The sequence below is a fragment of the Hemitrygon akajei genome, chromosome 24, assembly GCF_048418815.1.
Source record: "Hemitrygon akajei chromosome 24, sHemAka1.3, whole genome shotgun sequence".
NCBI lineage: Eukaryota > Metazoa > Chordata > Chondrichthyes > Myliobatiformes > Dasyatidae > Hemitrygon > Hemitrygon akajei.
Window position 1 is genome coordinate 62,973,070 of NC_133147.1, and position 13,942 is coordinate 62,987,011.

Genomic DNA, 13,942 nt, shown 5'->3' on the forward strand with positions numbered 1-13,942 from the left:
TAAAGGGACAGGTGTGTAGGTAAGGGGACAGGTGTGTAGGTAAAGGGACAAGTGTGTAGGTAAGGGGACAGGTGTGTAGGTAAAGGGACAGGTGTGTACGTAAGGGGACAGGGTGTGTAGGTAAGGGAACAAGTGTGTAGGTAAGGGGACAGGTGTGTAGGTAAGAGGACATGGTACGTAAGGGGACAGGGTGTGTAGGTAAGGGGACATAGTGTGTAAGGGGACAGGGCGTGTAGGTAAGGGGACAGGTGTGTAGGTAAGGGGACATAGTGCATAAGGGGACAGGCTGTGTAGGTAAGGGGACAGGTGTGTAGGTAAGGGGACTGGGCATGTAGGTAAGGGGACAGATGTGTTTGTAAGGCGACAGGGCGTGTAGGTAAGGGGACAGGTGTGTAGGTAAGGGGAGAGGGTGTGTAGGTAAGGGGACAGGTGTGTAGGTAAGGGGACAGGTGTGTTCGTAAGGGGACAGGGCGTGTAGGTAAGGGGACATGGTGCGTAAGGGGACAGGGTGTGTAGGTGAGGGGACAGGGGTGTGGGTGAAGGGACAGGTGGTGTGGGTGAAGGGACAGGGCGTGTAGGTGAGGAGACACTACGTGCAGATTAGCAAACAGGGTGTGCATGTAAGGGGATAGATGTGTAAGTGGACTGTTGTGTAGATAAGGGGATTGGCGTAGAGATAAGGGGCAGGTGTGTAGGTAAGGGTACAGGGTATTTAGGTAAGGGGACCGGATGCATAGATAAGGGGAGAGGGTGGGTTGATAAAGGGACAGGTACGCAGGTAAGGGGGCAGGGCGCACAGGAAAGTTGGGCAGGGCGCGCGGGAAAGGGGACAGGGCATGTAGGTAAGGGGACAGGGCGTGTAGGTAAGGGGACATGGTACGTAAGGGGACATGGTGCGTAAGGGGACATGGTGCGTAAGGGGACATGGTGCGTAAGGGGACAGGGCATGTAGGTAAGGGGACAGGTGTATAGGTAAAGGGACAGGTGTGTAGGTAAAGGGACAGGTGTGAAGGTAAGGGGACAGGTGTGTAGGTAAAGGGACAGGTGTGTAGGTAAAGGGACAGGTGTGTAGGTAAGGGGACAGGTGTGTAGGTAAAGGGACAGGTGTGTAGGTAAGGGGACAGGTGTGTAGGTAAGGGGACATGGTACGTAAGGGGACATGGTGCGTAAGGGGACATGGTGCGTAAGGGGACATGGTGCGTAAGGGGACATGGTGCGTAAGGGGACAGGGCATGTAGGTAAGGGGACAGGTGTGTAGGTAAAGGGACAGGTGTGTAGGTAAAGGGACAGGTGTGAAGGTAAGGGGACAGGTGTGTAGGTAAGGGGACAGGTGTGTAGGTAAGGGGGCAGGGTGCACGGGAAAGTTGGGCAGGGCGCGCGGGAAAGGGGACAGGGCATGTAGGTAAGGGGACAGGGCGTGTACGTAAGGGGACATGGTGCGTAAGGGGACATGGTGCGTAAGGGGACAGGGCATGTAGGTAAGGGGACAGGTGTGTAGGTAAAGGGACAGGTGTGTAGGTAAAGGGACAGGTGTGAAGGTAAGGGGACAGGTGTGTAGGTAAAGGGACAGGGTGTGTAGGTAAAGGGACAGGTGTGTAGGTAAAGGGACAGGTGTGTAGGTAAGAAGGGGACGGGTGTGTAGGTAAAGGGGACAGGTGTGTAGGTAAGGGGACAGGTGTGTAGGTAAGGGGACATAGTACGTAAGGGGACATGGTGCGTAAGGGGACATGGTGCGTAAGGGGACAGGGCATGTAGGTAAGGGGACAGGTGTGTAGGTAAAGGGACAGGTGTGTAGGTAAAGGGACAGGTTGTGAAGTTTAAGGGGACAGGTGTCTAGGTAAGGGGACAGGTGTGTAGGTAAAGGGACAGGTGTGTAGGTAAGGGGACAGGTGTGTAGGTAAAGGGACAGGTGTGTAGGTAAGGGTACAGGTGTGTAGGTAAGGGGACAGTTGTGTAGGTAAGGGGACAGGTGTGTAGGTAAGGGGACATGGTGTGTAGGTAAGGGGACATGGTGCATAGGGGACAGGGTGTGTAGGTAAGGGGACATAGTGCGTAAGGGGACAGGGTGTGTAGGTAAGGGGACAGGGTGTGTAGGTAAAGGGACAGGTGTGTATGTAAAGGGACAGGTGTGTAGGTAAGGGGACATGGTACGTAAGGGGACATGGTGCGTAAGGGGACATGGTGCGTAAGGGGACATGGTGCGTAAGGGGACAGGGCATGTAGGTAAAGGGACAGGTGTGTAGGTAAGGGGACAGGTGTGTAGGTAAGGGGACATGGTTCGTAAGGGGACATGGTGTGTAGGTAAGGAACAGGGTGCGTAGGTAAGGGGACAGGGTGCGTAGGTAAGGGGACATGGTTCGTAAGGGGACATGGTGTGTAGGTAAGGGAACAGGGTGCGTAGGTAAGGGGACAGGGTGCGTAGGTAAGTGGACATGGTACGTAAGGGGACAGGGCGTGTAGGTAAGGGGACAGGTGTGTAGGTAAGGGGACATGGTGCGTAGGTAAGGGGATAGGTGTGTCTATATCACAGGGACTCTGTGTGTGTGTGTGTATGTGTGTGTGAATTCAGAAGTGCATGTGTCAGGGGTTAGTAGAGTGAATTGGGGAAAGTGTGCATTGAATGGGGAGAGTGGTGTATCTCAGTACAGATGTGTGAATTGGGACAGTGTGTGTATCTGGGGATAGGTGAGTGAAATGGGAGAGTGGTGGATCTCAGTACAGGTGTGTGAATTGGGACAGTGTGTGTATCTGGGGATAGGTGAGTGAATGGGAGAGTGGTGGATCTCAGTACAGGTGTGTGAATTGGGAACAGTTGTGAGTGTATCACAGGACAGGTGTGTAGAAAAGGGGAAATGCCTGTATCTGGGGACAGGTGTGTGAATTCTGCAGTGCTTGTTTCTGGGGACAAGCGGGACATGTGTATATCACAGGACAGGTGTGTGAATGGGGACAGTGATGGATCACAGGACAGGTGTGTAGAAAAGGGGACTGGTGTGTAGAGATAAGGGGACAGGAGTGTGTGGGTAAGGGGACAGGGTGTGTCGATAAGGGGATAGGTGTGTGAATTGGGACAGTATGCCGTGAATCACAGGACAGGTGTGTGAATTGGGGAAGTGCCTGTGCCAGGGCACAGGTGTGTGAATTCAGACAGTGTGTGGATCACAGGATGGGTGTGGGAACTGGGATAATGTGAGTATCACAGTGCAGGTGAGTGCATGAATTTGGATATGTGCATCCACACCTGTGTGTGGGGTGACATTTCAAAGTTCAAAGTAAAATTTATTATCTAATACATACATGTCACCACAACACCGAGATTCCTTTCCTGCAGACATACTTAGCAAATCTATAGAACCGGAACTGTAAACAGGATCATGAACAACAAACTGTGCAAATGCGATTATAAATATATAGCATTAAATAACGACATAACAAGATAAAAAGAGTCCTTAAATGAGTGTAGCTATCCCCTTTAGTTCTAGAGCTTGATGGTTGAGGGGCAGTAGACAGGTGTGAGAATAGGGACACGTGTCTGTGTCAGAGGGCAGGTATATGTTATGGGACAGATTTGTGAGGATACAGGCATGTGAATTGGGACAGTGTGTGTTAAGGACGGGTGTTTGTGGGGGGAGCAGATGTGTCAATTGGGAAAGTGTGCGTTATGGGACCGGCGTGTGTGTACTGGGAATAGCTATGTGAAATGTGCCAGGTGTGTATCAGGGTACAGGTGTGTAATTGGGAGAGTGTGTATTACTGAACAGTGTGTGTGTGAATTGGGACAGTGTGTGTGTATCAGGAGACAGGTGGTGTGTATCTGGGCACAGGTGTGTGAATTGAGGCATGTGTGTATCAGGGGACAGGTGTGTGAATTGGGACAGTGTGTGTATCAGGGGACAGGTGTGTGAATTGGGGCGTGTGTGTTTGTATCAGTGGACAGATGTGTGAATTGGGGCGTGTGTGTGTATCAGGGGACAGGTGTGTGAATTGGGGCATGTGTGTGTGTATCAGGGGACAGGGGTGTGTGAATTGGGGTGTGTGTGTGTGTATCAGTGGACAGGTGTGTGAATTGGTGTGTGTGGTGTATCAGTGGACAGGTGTGGTGAATTGGGGCGTGTGTGTATCAGGGGACAGGTGTGTGAATTGGGGTGTGTGTGTATCAGGGGACAGGGTGTGTGAATTGGGGCGTGTGTGTGTGTATCAGGGGACAGGTGTGTGAATTGGGGTGTGTGTGTATCAGGGGACAGGTGTGTGAATTGGGGCGTGGTGTGTGTGTATCAGGGGACAGGTGTGTGAATTGGGACAATGTGTGTGTATCAGGGGACAGGTGTGTGAATTGGGGCGTGTGTGTGTATATCAGGGGACAGGTGTGTGAATTGGGACAATGTGTGTGTATCAGGGGACAGGTGTGTGAATTGGGGTGTGTGTGTATCAGGGGACAGGTGTGTGAATTGGGGCGTGTGTGTGTGTATCAGGGGACAGGTGTGTGAATTGGGGCATGTGTGTGTGTATCAGGGGACAGGTGTGTGAATTGGGGCGTGTGTGTGTGTATCAGGGGACAGGTGTGTGAATTGGGACAATGTGTGTGTATCAGGGGACAGGTGTGTGAATTGGGGTGTGTGTGTATCAGGGGACAGGTGTGTGAATTGGGGCGTGTGTGTGTGTATCAGGGGACAGGTGTGTGAATTGGGACAATGTGTGTGTATCAGGGGACAGGTGTGTGAATTGGGGCGTGTGTGTGTGTATCAGGGGACAGGTGTGTGAATTGGGGTGTGTGTGTATCAGGGGACAGGTGTGTGAATTGGGGCGTGTGTGTGTGTATCAGGGGACAGGTGTGTGAATTGGGACAATGTGTGTGTATCAGGGGACAGGTGTGTGAATTGGGGCGTGTGTGTGTGTATCAGGGGACAGGTGTGTGAATTGGGGCGTGTGTGTGTGTATCAGGGGACAGGTGTGTGAATTGGGGCGTGTGTGTATCAGTGGACAGGTGTGTGAATTGGGGGCGTGTGTGTGTGTATCAGGGGACAGGTGTGTGAATTGGGGCGTGTGTGTGTGTATCAGGGGACAGGTGTGTGAATTGGGACAATGTGTGTGTATCAGGGGACAGGTGTGTGAATTGGGACAATGTGTGTGTATCAGGGGACAGGTGTGTGAATTGGGGGTGTGTGTGTGTATCAGGGGACAGGTGTGTGAATTGGGGCGTGTGTGTGTGTATCAGGGGACAGGTGTGTGAATTGGGGCGTGTGTGTATCACGGGAGCTGTCACGGGCTGTGTGAGCACTCACCAGTCGGTGTGTGGGCCATCGATGACCAGCAGGGTCCGGGCCCGGCCTCCACCGCCGCCGCCGCTGACCTGGTCGCTGAGCGCCGCCGTCGTCTGCTTTACGGCGTTCGAGATGGAGGAGAAGAAGCCGCCGGCGGCCGAGGGCGGGGCCTGCGGGGCCGGGGGCGGGGCCGGCGGGGGCTCCGCCCTCTGCACGTCCGTCATGTAGCCGTTCTGCAGGTTGGCCATGAAGTTGCTGTCGGACAGTCTGCGGCGAAGGTAGTTCATGGTGGCGAGTCAGGCGTCCGAGGGCTAGGGGTCAAACGAGGTCCCAACTGGAGGGAGGGATCGAGACAGAGAGAGGAGGAATGAGAGCGAGGGAGAGGGAATGAGAGCGAGGGAGAGGGAATGAGGCAGCCAGAGAGGGTGCGAGGATGAGAGAGAGGGATGGGGCAGACGCAGAGAGGGAGAATGAGAGGGAAGGAGAGAGAATGAATGAAGAGGGGGGAATTTAGAGGGAGAGGGAGGGGACAAATTTAGGGGAGGAGAGAGAGGGGGAATTTAGAGGGAGGGGAGAAATTAGAGGGAGAGGTAGGGGGACAAATTTCGAGGGAGAATTTAGGGCAGAGAGGGAATGAGGCAGAGAAGGAATGAAAGAGGGAGGGGGAACGAGGTAGAGAGATGAGGAACCAGACGGGAGAGGTGAGGCAGAGAGAGAGGGAACGAGACAGAGAGAATGATTCCGGTGGAGGGGGTGGAGACAGCGAATGTGGGGGTGGGGGGTTGCAGAAGGAGAGGATGAAATAGCACGAAACGGGGAGAGGGAGAAGGGAGGATGGAGGTGAAGGGGGAGGCGGTGAGGGCGAGGGAAGGATGCAGGGAGACCGGGAGGGAGAGAGGCGAGCCCGAAGGAGGGATGGAGAGGTGACGACAAGGAGAGAGAGGGCCGAGGGGGGAGGAGGGAGTATGAAGATGACTGACTGTAAAATCACTGCACCAGGAGCTGAGTACCACGCATCCTCGCACCGAGAGGCAAGCCGAAGCGCGGGCAGGGGGCGATCCCTCGCCGGCCGACAGCTCCCACCGAGGGCAGCGGCTCCGCCGGGCCGGGCCGGATGCAGAGGCGGGAGAGAGCGCAGCCTCCTCTGCAGCCGTCCGCAGCACACTGACGGTGCAGAGCGGAGCGGCGAGCAGGCGGGGCTGTCGCTGCCGCTGCCGCTGCCGGAGCCCCGCGGGGTGGAGCGGGCGAGCGGCCTGGCTCTCGGGCTCCCTCACCCGGCCGGGTTGGAGAGGAGAGAGGGGGAGGAGGGAGAGGGAACGGTTGAGGCTGGGAGGAGAGAAAAGAAGAAATTGATTTTAGGAGGAGGGAGAGGCGAGATTGAGGTTGGGAGGATGAGAGAGAGGGAAAGATTGAGGTTGAGAGGATGAGGGAGAGGGAAAGATTGAGTTTGGGGAGGATGAGAGAGAGGGAAAGATTGAGGTTGAGAGGATGAGGGAGAGGGAAAGATTGAGGTTGGGAGGATGAGAGAGAGGGAAAGATTGAGGTTGGGAGGATGAGAGAGAGGGAAAGATTGAGGTTGGGAGGATGAGGGAGAGGGAAAGATTGAGGTTGGAAGCAGGGAGAGATTGAGACTGAGGTTGGGAGGAGTGAAAGGGAGAAGGAGAGATGGAGGTTGAGGAGGGAGAGACTGCGGTTGGGAGGAGGGAGAGGGAGAAAGAGAGTGGTTTGGAGGAGGGAGAGGGGGGATTGAGGTTGGGAGGATGAGGGAGAGGGAAAGATTGAGGTTGGAAGCAGGGAGATTGAGGACTGAGTTTGGGAGGAGGGAAAGGGAGAAGGAGAGATGGAGGGAGAGGGTGAGACGGAGGTTGAGGAGGGAGAGGGTGAGATGGAGGTTGCGGAGGGAGAGATTGAGGTTGGGAGGGAGAGGGTGAGATTGTAGTTAAGGAGGGAGGCAATGAGATTGAGGTTTGGGAGAGAGAGAAAGAGATTGAGGTTGGGAGGAGGGAGAGAGAATGGGGAAAGGAGAGGGCTTGGGGAGGGAAGGACAAGAGATGGTGGGGTGAGGGGAGGGGAGGTAGGGTGGGAGTGAGGGAAATAGAGTTCATAAATTAGAAAAGGGAAGGGATGAGGGAGAAGATAGGAAGGAGAGGGGATAGGGATGAAGAGGGAGGACAAGAGTATGAGAGAGGAAAAGAAGGGAGGTGGAAGTGGATAGAGTGAGAGAGACTGAGGGAAGGAAGGGAGAGGTGAGAGGAGTGAGGGAGATGCAGTGCAAGAGGAGTGAAGGAATGGTGAGAGGGAGGAACAGGAGTGAGGGAGAGTATGGAAGGAAATGGGAGGGCATGTGGGAAGCAGAGAGAGAGTGCGGGGTAGGGAGATAGTGGGCAAAAAACATTCCCTCCCTCCCTACAGGGTTCCCTCTGCGACCACTCTCCCTGACTCTCTTACGCAGTTTGTCTGTCAGTCTCTCCCAGTCATTCCTTCTCCCCTAACCCTCTCCCCCTCCCCCCTCCCTGTCACTATTCTTAACCCAGGGCACCCTAGATCTGAGGCAGTTTTGGTGCAGATGGGGTTAAAGAGTTTGAGGGGCAGGTCAGGATGTGCCATCCACAGTGACAAGGTAGGGAGGAGGGGAGAAGAAAGGATATTGTCGGGCTTGGCGCAGGGGCTGAGTCCCATCCCCTCCTACCGAGGATACCACTGTCCTCCCCACCCCCAGGTGCGAAGTGCTTCAGATACCTGGTTGCACTCCTTACACCCCTCCCCCTCCTCTCCTTCTCCCCTCCCTCATTCCCTCCCTCCCTCTCTCCACCTTCCCCTCCCTCTCTCCACCTTCCCCTCCCTCTCTCCACCTCTCCTCTTCTTCACTCCCTCTCTCCTACTCTTCCCCTCCCCTCACTCCCTCTCTCCACCTTCCCCTCCCTCTCTCCACCTCTCCTCTTCCTCACTCCCTCTCTCCTACTCTTCCCCTCCCCTCACTCCCTCTCTCCAACTCTTCCCCCTTTAGAAACATAGAAAATAGGTGCAGGAGTAGGCCATTTGGCCCTTCGAGCCTGCACCGGCATTCAGTATGATCATGGGCTGATCATCCAACTCAGAACCCTGTACCTACTTTCTCTCCATACCCCCTGATCCCTTTAGCCACAAGGGCCATATCTAACTTCCTCTTAAATATAGCCAATGAACTGGCCTCAACTGTTACCTGTGGCAGAGAATTCCACAGATTCACCACTCTCTGTGTGAAGAAGTTTCTCCTCATCTCGGTCCTAAAAGGCTTCACCTTTATCTTTAAACTGTGACCCCTCGTTCTGGACTTCCCCAACATCGGAAACAATCTTCCTGCATCTAGCCTGTCCAATCCCTTTAGAATTTTATACGTTTCAATAAGATCCCCCCTCAATCTTCTAAATTCCAGTGAGTATAAGCCAAGTCGATCCAGTCTTTCTTCATATGAAAGTCCTGCCATCCCAGGAATCAATCTGGTGAACCTTCTCTGTACTCCCTCTATGGCAAGAATGTCTTTCCTCAGATTAGGGGACCAAAACTGCACACAATACTCTAGGTGCGGTCTCACCAAGGCCTTGTACAACTGCTGTAGAACCTCCCTGCTCCTGTACTCAAATCCTTTTGCTATGAATGCCAACATACCATTTGCCTTTTTCACCGCCTGCTGTACCTGCATGCCCACCTTCAATGACTGGTGTACAATGACACCCAGGTCTCATTGCACCTCCCCTTTTCCTAATCGGCCACCGTTCAGATAATAATCTGTTTTCCTGTTCTTGCAACCAAAGTGGATAACCTCACATTTATCCACATTAAATTGCATCTGCCATGAATTTGCCCACTCACCTTACCTATCCAAGTCACCCTGCATCCTCTTAGCATCCTCCTCACAGCTAACACCGCCGTCCAGCTTCATGTCATCTGCAAACTTGGAGATGCTGCATTTAATTCCCTCGTCTAAATCATTAATATATATTGTAAACAACTGGGGTCCCAGCACTGAGCCTTGCGGTACCCCACTAGTCACTGCCTGCCATTCTGAAAAGGTCCCGTTTACTCCCACTCTTTGCTTCCTGTCTGCCAACCAATTCTCTATCCACATCAATACCATACCCCCAATACCATGTGCTTTAAGTTTGCACACTAATCTCCTGTGTGGGACCTTGTCAAAAGCCTTTTGAAAATCTAAATACCCAGCACATCCACTGGCTCTCCCCGATCCACTCTACTAGTTACATCTTCAAAAAATTCTATAAGATTCGTCAGACATGATTTTCCTTTCACAAATCCATGATGACTTTGTCCGATGATTTCACCTCTTTCCAAATGTGCTGTTATCACATCTTTGATAACCGACTCTGGCATTTTCCCCACCACCGATGTCAGACTAACCGGTCTATAATTCCCCGGTTTCTCTCTCCCTCCTTTTTTAAAAAGTGGGGTTACATTAGCCACCCTCCAATCCTCAGGTACTAATCCAGAATCTAAGGAGTTTTGAAAAATTATCACTGATGCATCCACTATTTCTTGGGCTATTTCCTTAAGCACTCTGGGATGTAGACCATCTGACCCTGGGGATTTATCTGCCTTTAATCCCTTCAATTTACCTAACACCACTTCCCTACTAACATGTATTTCCCTCAATTCCTCCATCTCACTAGACCCTTGGTCCCTTACTATTTCCAGAAGATTATTTATGTCCTCCTTAGTGAAGACAGAACCAAAGTAGTTATTCAATTGGTCTGCCATGTCTTTGTTCCCTATGATCAATTCACCTGTTTCTGACTGTAAAGGACCTACATTTGTCTTGACCAATCTTTTTTCTTTTCACATATCTATAAAAGCTTTTACAGTCAGTTTTTATGTTCCCTGCCAGCTTTCTCTCATAATCTTTTTTCCTTTTCCTAATTAAGCCCTTTGTCCTCCTCTGCTGGTCTCTGAATTTCTCCCGGTCCTCAGGTGTGCCGCTTTTTTTTGCTAATTTATATGTTTCTTCTTTGGACTTGATACTATCTCTAATTTCCCTTGTCAGCCACGGGTGCACTACCTTCCCTGGTTTATTCTTTTGCCAAACTCCACCTCTCCTCTTCCTCACTCCCTCTCTCCACCTCCCCCTCCCTCTCTCCACCTCCCCCTCACTCTCTCCACCTCCCCCTCCCTCACTCCTTCTCTACCCCTCCCCTCCCTCACTCCCTCTCTCCACCATCCCCTCCCTCACCCTCTCTCCTACTCTTCCCCTACCCTCACCCTCTCTCCACCTCCCCTTCCCTCTCTCCACCTACCCCTCCCTCTGTCCCTCTCTACCCCTCCCCTTCCTCACTCCCTGTCTCCACCTCCCCCTCCCTCTCTCCACCTCCCCCTCCCTCTCTCCACCTCCCTCTCTCCACCTCCCCCTCCCTCTCTCCTACTCTTCCCCTTTCCTCACTCCCCCTCTCCACCTCCCCCTCCCCCTCTCTCCATCCCTACCCCTCCCCTCCCTCACTCCCTCTCTCCAACTCTTTCCCTTTTCTCCACCTCACCTCTTCCTCACTCCCTCTCCTACTCTTCCCCTTCCCTCACTCCCTCTCTCCACCTCCCCCCTCTCTCCACCATCCCCTTCCTCAGTCCCTCTCTCCTACTCTTTCCCCTTTCTCCACCTCTCCTCTTCCTCACTCCCTCTCTCCACCTCCCCTCCCTCTCTCCATCCCTACCCCTCCCCTCCCTCACTCCCTCTCTACATCTCTCCCCCTTCTCTCCACCTCCCCCTCCCTCTCTCTGCCCACTCCCTCTCTCCACCTCTCCCCTCCCTCACTCCCTCTCTCCACCTCTCCTCTCCACCTCCCCTCCCTCTCTCCTACTCTTCCCCTTTCCTCACTCCCCCTCTCCACCTCCCCCTCCCTCTCTCCCTCCCTACCCCTCCCCTCCCTCTCTCCACCATCCCCTTCCTCACTCCCTCTCTCCAACTCTTCCCCCTTTCTCCATCTCTCCTCTTCCTCACTCCCTCTCTCCTACTCCTCCCCTCCCCTCACTCCCTCTCTCCTACTCTCCCTCTCCCTCTATCCCTTTCTACCCCTCCCCTCCCTTACCCCCTCTCTCCACCTCTCCCCCTCGTCTATGCATTGGTGTGTATACACGTGTGTGCGTTTTGTGTGTCCGAATGGGTGTGCTTGTATGCGTGTGTCTGTGTGCGAATGTACGCTTTCTGTGTGTGCGATTCTGTCCATGTGTGTGTGCGATTCTGTCCATGTGTGTGTGCGACTCTGTGTGTGTGTGTGTGTGTGTGTGACTCTGTGTGTGAGTGCGTGTGACTCTGTGTGTGTGTGACTGTGTGTGAGTGTGTGTGACTCTGTGTGTGTGTGTCTCTGTGTGTGAGTGTGTGTGTGTGCGACTCTGTGTGTGTGTGTGTGTGACTCTGTGTGTGTGTGCGTGTGACTCTGTGTGTGTGTGCGACTCTGTGTGTGTGTGACTGTGTGTGAGTGTGTGTGACTCTGTGTGTGTGTGCGACTCTGTGTGTGAGTGCGTGTGACTCTGTGTGTGTGTGACTCTGTGTGTGTGACTCTGTGTGTGTGTGTGTGTGTGTCTGCGACTCTGTGTGTGTGTGTGTGTGTGCGACTCTGTGTGTGAGTGTGTGTGACTCTGTGTGTGTGACTGTGTGTGTGACTCTATGTGTGTGTGATTGTGTGTGTGACTGTGTGTGTGACTGTGTGTGTGAGTGCGTGTGACTCTGTGTGTGTGCGACTCTGTGTGTGACTATGTGTGTGTGAGTGCGTGTGACTCTGTGTGTGTGTGCGACTCTGTGTGTGACTATGTGTGTGTGACTGTGTGTGTGAGTGCGTGTGACTCTGTGTGTGTGTGCGACTCTGTGTGTGACTATGTGTGTGTGACTGTGTGTGTGATTGTGTGCATGTGACTGTGTGTGACTATGTGTGTGTGACTCTGTGTGTGAGTGCGTGTGACTCTGTGTGTGTGCGACTCTGTGTGTGTGTGAGTGTGTGTGACTCTGTGTGTGTGTGTGTCTCTGTGTGTGAGTGTGTGCGACTCTGTGTGTGTGTGTGTGTGTGTGCGACTCTGTGTGTGTGTGTGTGTGTGTGACTCTGTGTGTGAGTGCGTGTGACTCTGTGTGTGTCTCTGTGTGTGAGTGTGTGTGACTCTGTGTGTGTGAGTGTGTGTGTGTGCGACTCTGTGTGTGTGTGTGTGTGTGACTCTGTGTGTGTGACTCTGTGTGTGAGTGTGTGCGACTCTGTGTGTGTGTGACTGTGTGTGAGTGTGTGTGACTCTGTGTGTGTGTGCGACTCTGTGTGTGAGTGCGTGTGACTCTGTGTGTGTGCGACTCTGTGTGTGTGCGACTCTGTGTGTGTGTGACTCTGTGTGTGTGACTCTGTGTGTGCGACTCTGTGTGTGTGTGTGTGTGTGTGCGACTCTGTGTGTGTGTGTGTGTGTGTGACTCTGTGTGTGTGACTGTGTGTGTGACTCTATGTGTGTGTGATTGTGTGTGTGACTGTGTGTGTGTGACTATGTGTGTGTGACTGTGTGTGTGAGTGCGTGTGACTCTGTGTGTGTGTGCGACTCTGTGTGTGACTATGTGTGTGTGAGTGCGTGTGACTCTGTGTGTGTGTGCGACTCTGTGTGTGACTATGTGTGTGTGACTGTGTGTGTGAGTGCGTGTGACTCTGTGTGTGTGTGCGACTCTGTGTGTGACTATGTGTGTGTGACTGTGTGTGTGATTGTGTGCGTGTGGACTGTGTGTGCGACTCTGTGTGTGACTATGTGTGTGTGACTCTGTGTGTGAGTGCGTGTGACTCTGTGTGTGTGCGACTCTGTGTGTGTGTGTGAGTGTGTGTGACTCTGTGTGTGTGTGTCTCTGTGTGTGAGTGTGTGCGACTCTGTGTGTGTGTGTGTGTGTGACTCTGTGTGAGTGCGTGTGACTCTGTGTGTGTGTGCGACTCTGTGTGTGTGTGACTCTGTGTGTGAGTGTGTGTGCGACTCTGTGTGTGTGTGTGTGTGTGTGCGACTCTGTGTGTGTGTGTGTGCGACTCTGTGTGTGAGTGTGTGTGACTCTGTGTGTGTGTGACTCTGTATGTGTGTGTGACTGTGTGTGTGTGACTGTGTGTGTGTCTGTGTGTGACTGTGTGTGTGTGTGACTCTGTGTGTGTGTGACTCTATGTGTGTGTGTATGTCTGTGTGTGTGTGTGTGACTCTGTGTGTGTGTGTGACTGTGTGTGTGACTGTGTGTGTCTGTGTGTGTCTGTGTGTGTGTGTGACTCTGTGTGTGTCTGTCTGCATCTTCTCCTTGTGACTCCATGGGTTTCCCTCAGTCCCTCTGGTTCCCTCCCATATCCCAGTGAAGGTGTGGGGTGGAGTGGTGTTGCTGGGTTAATCGGCCTCCCCTGAGAGGGTGTGGCTGAGGGGGGATGGGGTGGGGTAAAATGCTCGGGCCGAATGGGTCAGCACAGGCTCAGTGGGCCGATGGGCTTGTTTGCACGCTGGAGGGCCTCGGGTCGGGCAGGAGTGAGTGTGGAAGCCAGGAAGGGAAGGGTTAACTCCAGAGCTGTGAGGATGAGAGGGAGGGGCAGTGGGAGGGTGTTGCCTCCCGTGTTCCTCGCTTCCAGGTAACAGATCCCGACGGAGGGAAGGGAGAGCGTCTGTCCGCTCGCGAGGCTGTCACCCCCCCCCCCCCCGAGGAGATACCCCCGCCC

General features: G+C 53.4%; 1 protein-coding gene and 1 long non-coding RNA gene across 6 annotated transcripts in view; one reads left to right on the forward strand and one right to left on the reverse strand.

Moving 5' to 3' along the window:
• Positions 1 to 6,474, reverse strand: part of LOC140716093 (synapsin-1-like) — a 344,219-nt gene extending 337,745 nt beyond the window's left edge. Inside the window, exons 1-2 of one of the 3 annotated variants that reach the window (XM_073028799.1) lie at positions 6,287 to 6,474; positions 5,283 to 5,595 (exon numbers count right to left, since the gene is read on the reverse strand). In XM_073028799.1, the coding sequence (XP_072884900.1) occupies positions 5,283 to 5,548 (266 nt within the window). In that variant the 5' untranslated portion in view covers positions 5,549 to 5,595; positions 6,287 to 6,474. Of the gene's footprint in view, positions 1 to 5,282; positions 5,596 to 6,241 lie in introns of all 3 variants that reach the window. The other 2 variants (XM_073028798.1, XM_073028797.1) reach the window with 2 other exon arrangements.
• On the forward strand, positions 2,288 to 5,478 carry LOC140716094 (uncharacterized). Of its 3 annotated transcripts, none has more exons than XR_012096238.1 (5): positions 2,288 to 3,975; positions 4,286 to 4,364; positions 4,404 to 4,559; positions 4,599 to 4,984; positions 5,223 to 5,478. It is a non-coding gene; the product is annotated as an uncharacterized lncRNA (long non-coding RNA). The 3 variants fall into 3 exon arrangements; XR_012096239.1 differs by having other exon boundaries at positions 2,288 to 2,935; positions 3,057 to 3,975; positions 4,404 to 4,984; XR_012096237.1 differs by having other exon boundaries at positions 4,404 to 4,984.
• Positions 6,475 to 13,942: the final 7,468 nt, after the last annotated feature.